Source organism: Kryptolebias marmoratus, linkage group LG2 (assembly GCF_001649575.2).
Source record: "Kryptolebias marmoratus isolate JLee-2015 linkage group LG2, ASM164957v2, whole genome shotgun sequence".
Classification (NCBI taxonomy): domain Eukaryota; kingdom Metazoa; phylum Chordata; class Actinopteri; order Cyprinodontiformes; family Rivulidae; genus Kryptolebias; species Kryptolebias marmoratus.
Window position 1 is genome coordinate 11,595,504 of NC_051431.1, and position 7,763 is coordinate 11,603,266.

The 7,763-nt window shown below is 44.1% G+C and overlaps 1 protein-coding gene across 1 annotated transcript in view; it reads left to right on the top strand.

The window, feature by feature from the left end:
• ttc9b (tetratricopeptide repeat domain 9B) overlaps positions 1–7,763 on the top strand; it is a gene marked incomplete in the record, with an annotated part of 29,727 nt that overhangs the window by 666 nt on the left and 21,298 nt on the right. The window contains 1 exon segment of the mRNA XM_025007738.2: positions 3–291. Within this exon segment, the coding sequence (XP_024863506.1) occupies positions 3–291 (289 nt within the window).

A 7,763-nucleotide genomic window follows, 5' to 3' on the forward strand; every position in this document is an offset into this window, starting at 1 on the left:
CGGGCGGAGACGGCGGGTGTCGAGCCGGCTCGGCGGAAATGGAGATGGAGCTGAAGATCCAGAAAGCCATCGACTTCAAGGCGGAGGGGCATCGCTGCTACAAGGAGAAGAAATTCCGGGAGGCGATAGGCAAGTACCACCGGGCGCTGCTTCAGCTCAAGGGGGTGCACGTTGTCGACGGGACGACGGGCTCCGAGGTCAACCTGCTCAGCCAGGCCGCCGCCAAGCTGACCGAGGAGCAGCGGAGAGCCGTGGAGAGCACCGAGATCGAGTGCTACGACAGCCTGACAGGTGAGCGGCACCCCGGTTCACCGAGTTCACCGGAACCGGAGGGCTGGATGGGCTCAGGGTGGGTGGAGGGGGGAGACAGGCGGGCTGCTGAGGACAAACTGTTCCGATGTGACAAACAACGTGGTAAAGATTACCCAGCTATCCAAGCTGATTACAGTGCAGAGGAAAACCTATCAGATAGTTTACACAATATCACGTCTGTCATGGACTTTCTGTGCTCCAGGTTTGAGTTTATTTTGTTTTAAATCAGTCACGTTTTTGTAAACAAAGCAGAAGTTTCGCCCAGTTCTGCAGGCTTTTATTTTTTCTCCACGTCAGTGTTCAGGCACATAATGCTGGGGTCAAGTTCAGTAATATCAATAATAATAATAATAATAATAATAAATGTGGCATGCATCTGTCTGTCACCAAAGAGTCGCATGGCCAACTCTCATATAGTAATAATAATCATTGCATATATATGTCATTACTTTTTGGAGTAAACACTATTCAAGATGGACGCCAAAAACATTCAACATAAAAAACATACCAAAAATAGCTTTTTTCTTTTCAAATTTTGCAGATATTTCTGCAGCTGTGGAGCTGAAATTCAGCGGAGGCTGGTGGCCGTTACTGAGATGGATTCTTGTGCTAACACCGGATCGTTGTTTAAAATTTAGCCACCAGCTAGTTGGAGTTAAATGTCTGTCTGTTAGCAAAATATCTCATGAACCACTGAGTGGATTTTAATGAAACTCTCAGAGAGTAACCACTGGATGTGCATCTGCAGCTCATTAACTTTTTGGAGCATGATGGCCGCCACAAACCATAGAAAACACAAAATGGCTATCATTTAGTTTCACACATATTGTGCTAAGATTTGGAGCGGTAGAAGCTGAGAGTCATTCGCAACACGTACTCTAATTGCTACTCAAGATCTTTGCTTAAAACCTGTTGTTGTTGGAGTCATCCCTGTTTTTCTGTTAGCAAAATATTTCACAAAACCGCTGGACTGAGTTTAGGTTTTAATCCGATTCAAGGTGGCTGCCACAGCGAATCGGCAACTAGCCAACACAAGGGCTACGACTCGCAGCATCGCCTTCAAACCGTTGTCTCATCAGCTCCGTACTCGATTACTTACTTTACTCAGATTTAACATGTTTTTTAATAATATAATCCAGATTACTGCTCGTACCTTGAAAGGTTTTCTTTTAAAAACAGTGTTGAAAATTTCGTGAAACCATAAAGAAAACGTTTAGGCGACAAAAGAACACTCTGATAATGTTGCGGATCGTTGCTTTATGACCTTATTTCTCCAGAACTCCGTCCGTATCTTTGCAGAGGAAGTTAAGCCACAGAGGTGGTAAAAAACATCAAGATTATACCTTCGTTTTTCTAATATGCTATTACAAGAGCGTGTGAAATTACTTTAAAGTGTTATTTCAGATCTTAACTCTGGGTTGCTCAGGTTTTCTGTCAGTAAATCAGTAAAAAGAAGCAGAGAAAAGTCCAGGTGATGATGGATAAATTGGGATGTTTTTTTACAGTCTGCTGCCTTAACAGCAGGTCCTGTTGAATGTTGGCATCTTGTGCACTACAGCAGCCATATTCCAGTACTTATGAGGCATTATACCTTAATGTTCGTTCTCTGGGACCGTGTTGGGTCGTGTGCTGACGCCCCCTAGTCAGTTTGCCGCGACGCGTTGAAGGTCGCCAGTCCCGTGCTGCGTTCATGGACCCGTGAGGGAGGCTACTGTGGCACGAAGAAAAGATGGGGGAGGCGGGAACAAGAGAGACGGGTAAAAAAAAATGAGGATAAAAAAATAAAGAAGCAGCAGATACGGCGGAAACAACAGGCTGAGAGGAAGGCTGTTGTTTGGGGTGAAATACGAGAAGAGAGCAGACCTGGAGAGGAAGAAGAAGGGCGAGAGGCGGAGGAGTGGACTGTTAGCACCCGGCAGAGGTCCTCAGTCACCATGGCAACCATGACTGGGCTTTTTTCCCCCTCTTATTGTATTACCCTGTTTCCTCTCTGCTGATTCAAGCGCGTGTGGATGCTCACACTGGCAGAAACCTCACTTTAACTCTCCTTCGCCTTTAAACCGCAACAAAAACCCTTAAATTAAAATAAATTCCAGACAAGGTGCAGTACATTATAATAAACAGGAAGTCATTTATTACAAAAAGACAGTCTGCTTATAAAGATTTCCTTAAGGATTAATAGATGTGTCGCTAACAGCATGCTGTCATTCACGGGGGGAGGGGGGTGCATGAGGCAATCCTGTGAAAAGTGCAAAACTGACATTGTGACGCCTTAAAAAGCTGTCAGCTTAGGAGAGTTGGTTGAACCCAAAATGCAGGCAGACGCAGGGGAGCTCAAAAGAAAACTAATTTATCTAAAATGACTACAACAAAAGGCAGCAGAACCGAAATAACACAAACTCACTCATGTCAGGGAGCACAGAGACCACAAGGGGAAAAAATAAGACGAAAATGAACAGGTTTTAAAGACAAAGGGTGATTGGTTAGCGGACACAGGTGACTGATTATAAACTAGAGACAGGTGCAGATGGGTGTGGCAGGTTAACAGGTGCTGACCTGAGGACAGGTGAGGAACGACGGGGGACACAGAGAGCATAAAGACCTGACAACATGAAACTAAACACAGATAACAAGAAATGAAACATCCATCCAACCATTTTCTTTCCCCGCTTCAACTTTCCGGGTTTGCAGGGAGCTGGTGTCTCTCCAGCAGTCACTGTGCGAGAGGCAGGGGACACCCTGGACATGTCTCCAGTCCATCACAGGGATACAGAGACAAACAACTATTCACACTCTGACTCACGCCTAGGGACGATTTTAGAGTTACCAATGAACCTAACGTGCATGTTTTTGGTCTGTGGGAGGAAACCAGAGTACCCGGAGTTTTTTTTAGTAGGTTTACAGCCTCCGCTGACGAGAGCATTGAGCATTGAACGTTGTCTACATTAAGTTGCTTCTGACAGCCTCGCAACCAGAAAATGTTGGCTTTTAACAAGAATATGAAACTGATCAGGAGTCTGGGCCTACTATTTGAAACTGAAACTGAAAAAAAAAAAAGATAAAAAAAATGCAAGGCAACATGAGGTAACTACACGAGTTTTTATTATTCGAAGGCTCTCTGTTGTACTCTCTTTGTAAAGACAAAAAGCTGGAAACGAGCACAATATATCAATCAGCATTTATTTATAGAGCCCCTTTACAACAGCCACACGAAGTGCTTCACAACACAAAAACACAAAAATACCAGAGTGCCACTAGGTATGAAAATCCTGCCTGAATAAAAAGGTTTAAAGATTAGATTTAAAAAGAGCCAGTCCTACGTCCTGAGCTGGTTCCACAGTCTGTCGGCCCGGTCACATCAGCGTTGTATTTAGACTTAGGGACAAACAGTAAAGATGTGTTAGTTCAGGGGTGTCAAACTCCAGGCCTCAAGGCTCCACTGTCCTGGAAATTTTAGGTTTTTCTGCTCCAACACACCTGATTCAAATGGTTTAATCACCTCCTCACCAAATCATCAAGTTCTCCAGAAGCACGTCCACAAGTCATCAATTTAAAACAGGTGTTTTAAAGCAGGAACACGTCTAAAACATGCAGGAGAGCGGCCCCCGAGGAGCGGAGCTGGACATGGCTATTAGTTGCTTTTAAGGTCCTCTCATCCTCACAGAAAGCTACTAGATCAGTGATTCCCAACCCTAGTCCTTGAGGGCTGCTGTCTTGCATGTTTTAGTTGTTTCTCTGCTGTGACACACCTGATCTGAATGAATGAGGGAATAAAGAGCTTCTGTGGAGCTTGAAGAGCAGGGAAACAGCCAAAACATGCAGGACCAGGGTTGGAAACCTCTACGCTAGATCAGCTAAACAAGGTGGGAGGAAGACCGTTAAAAGCTTTAAAAGTGAACAATAAAAGTTTAATATCAGTTCTGAAATGGACTGGAAGCTAATGGGGAGAAAAGTGAAACGAGGGTGCTCACGTTCTGGAAGTGTTGCTTATGAGAGTCGGGCTGCGCAGGAAGGTGGCCTTTAAAAATAGGCTAAGTAATTCCATAAATTAGCTGAGCAGAAGGGTTTTTGTGTCAGGAGTAAGCAGCGCGTTCATTCTAGGCTATTTTAAGCTGTGAATTAATATGCATGTGATACGCCGTTGTCACCAGTGAGGAAGGTGCGCGCAGCGAGCAGCGTACGTATGGTGCCAGTATGTTGGCGGTGGAGCGTGTTTAAATAACGCAGCTGCGGTCGTTTCGCCACGATTCACGGAAGTCTGCCGCAGCTAACACGAGTGAGTTTGATCAGGTTAAAGAAAGCGTCTTTTTAAACATCGCCTACATCACATGTGTCAAACTAAAAGCCCGTGGGCCAAATCTGGGCCTTGTTAACGCTTTATATGGTCCTTAAATATAATATTTTAAATGTAAAACAGTTTTATCGCTGTCTTTAGGTTATGTATGTTCTAAACGCTGCATAACATATAATCCGGAAAATGTCATTTGTCTTTCTGTAGGGCTAATTTACACACATCACATCTAAAACCAAGATTAATTTATATCGTTTCTCAGTAAATATTGCCCAAGATCGTGCCCTGGCGTGGACCAAGTTGTTGACTTTGACCCTCTTGTGTGATTGACTTCGACGCCCCTGGTCCACAGAGCTCTGCTGGAGGGGGCGCCGCGGTCCCGGCGCCGCGGTCCCGGCGCCGCGGTCCCGGCTCTGACGTACGACAGAAGGGCAACAAGCAAACCAGGAGCAGTCAGAAGCCTGAGAGGGATTGCATGTCAGCGGCTGTGTGCTTGAGCGCCTTTTCTGGTGTTCATTTGTGTATGAAGAGTGTATCTGTTTGTGTTTGTCTCTCTGCAGTCACGGGCTGGAGGAGCAGCATCTGTCTCAGGGGATGCAGATGATGTGTGTGTGTGTGTGTGTGTGTGTGTGTGTGTGTGGTCAGAGGGAAGAGCAGTTGCTTTCAGCACTGTTTGTTCTGTCATTCTAACCCGTAGCTGACATTGCTGCGTGTGTTTAAACAGAGCATGTGTGAACTGGTGTGTGTTTTCTCAGCTCTTTGACTTCGTTGGGATGAGGAAATGCGTTTCCTCCCGACTGTGCGGGCCTCCAAATTGCAGATGGAGTCGAGAAGCACACTTAAGCCTGGTCTAGAGATAAACTGTATTGTATTTGTTCGACAAATGGGACTGATTCCATTTAAGATACTGCAAAAAATATGATTTCAAAACTCCAGCAGGATTCCCTTCACTCATTCAAGCAACGTCGCAGCTGCATAAACAGCCACCAGTTTGTGATTAGTCTTTGAAGCTGTTTGTTGATTGAAAGATCTTTAGATAATTTTGGATATTTAAAACGAAAATACAGACTGATGACAAGTTACAGAAAAACTCAGCCTGAACTCTGCTGAGGGGATGAAATACAATTCTTTTAAAAAAAAAAAAACATTTCTTAAATTGGCATTTTGATGGTCTGGTGAAAAGCACATATCATCTTCTGCGTAAATAAGTCCATATCCACACATCCATCCATGCTTCTTTTTCACTTACTAGTTGGCAAAAGAAAAAGGAAGAACTTTCTCTTCTTATTCCTCAGATCGTAAACACATTCTTATAGGAAACCGTACCAATTACGTGACAAACCTGCTCACAAATGTTTGCAGGCTTCTTTGCACGGCTTTGTAAGTTTGGCAAAAACAGCAGCACAAACTGTGTGTATCCTTGGGTGGATACACACAGTTTTAGCCAGTGAGTCCTTTGAAATGCCTGAAAGAGATCACTTCCATCAGGATGAAATTTAATCAGAAAATAAAGACGATTGCCGAGAACCGATCTAAACAGGTTTAGTTACCCCTCCCTTTGAGAGGACAAGCAACACAAACTAAGCCAACAAAATGTCTCTCTCAGTATAAAAGAGCCACTGGATCACTGTGAGGGACACACATTCAGGCTCGCTCTGCTTGCTTAGAGCACGGCTTCTCAGATTAAAGATAACTCTCCTGACTGCGTCGCATTTTTCACACTTTCTTACTTTAGAGCAGATGTTTTATTTACCGTACACCACTAAAGTCTGAAGTGTGCGTTCATCTCAGTAACAAGGGTTTGGTGCACTGAAGCCCTTCTCCAATATATCATTGAGTACTTCTTAGATCCCGCAGCGCTAGGATGTTCCTAATCATTTGAAAAAGAGGCGCTTCTCTGATTGTCTCTTCGCGATAGAGCCAAACGGAAGTATTTTAGCTGCTGCAACAATTAAAACATGAGAGATTAGGACGTCTTTACGACTGCAGCTCCTTCCATTCACGTTTACACAATGAACCACACTTTCAGGTCGTTTAGATCCTTAATTTGGCACTTTTAGAGCAAAATCTGAATCAAATCAGCTGCGTAATGCCGTTGTATTCAATTTGAGATCTGTCTATAAGTCATTCTTTTTTTAAAAAAATCCACTGTCTTTGGTTTTAGCCCATCAGCAGTGAGAACTTTTACTAAAGTGTTGTTTGGAGCTTGAGTTGTTTGTGAGAAAAGCACTGAAAAGAGACACATGGGATGAGGATATCAAAAATAAAACAGACTAAACAAACTTTTGGAGAAAGATTTCCCTGGTTTTGATTATGAAGAAGCACATTAAACAACAGGAACAACAGTTTCCTACAAATTGGGACTTGCACGCAGCAGTTTAGAAGCTCTGTCGAGGTGAAATGAGTTCAAACGTTCTCCAGAAAGTGCTGAGCGTATAAAACAGGGAGCTTTATGGCGCGATCCTGTTGAGAAGCGATCCGTCTGACTCTTCATTAACTCCTCCTCACTCTGATCTTTGCCTGAAATCTGCTTTTTGTTCCTCCTGGATGACTCAATCTGCGCACGAGTCATGAGTCAAAACCTCGGGAGAGCAGCGGCAGCAGGAGGTGACGTGTAAAAAAACGATTGTTTCATAACACCAGACACCTTTTTTTTTTCTTTCTTTTACACCTTACAATGGCTCCCCTGTACATGATGATGACCCAGCAGTTTCTGCCTGCTTGTCACGTTGAAAGGAAAAGAGGTTTTATAACCCGAAGAACAGGCGAGAAAAGCAGTTGTTTGATTTTACACACAAGCACTGCTGTAGGATGTTGGTGTAGATCCTCAGTCATCCAGCTGGACCTTTTAATTTTATTAGCTCAAGACGTTTCTCCTCTCATTCGGAGCTCCACACTCTTCAGCTTTGAACTGAAAAATCTTCCCGAAATATTTTGAACAAAGTCGCGTTTTCAGAGATCTGTTGCTGTCGTAAATCCGGATCAAAACCTTCACTTCCGAGCCTTCATCTGTCACATCAGGAGTTCCCCAGGGCTCTGTCCTGGGGCCCCTCCTCTTCATTATTTATCTTCTTCCCCTGGGCACTATTTTCCACAAGCACAATATTGATTTCCACTGTTATGCGGATGACACCCAGCTCTATGTTTCCAGTAAGCCCGC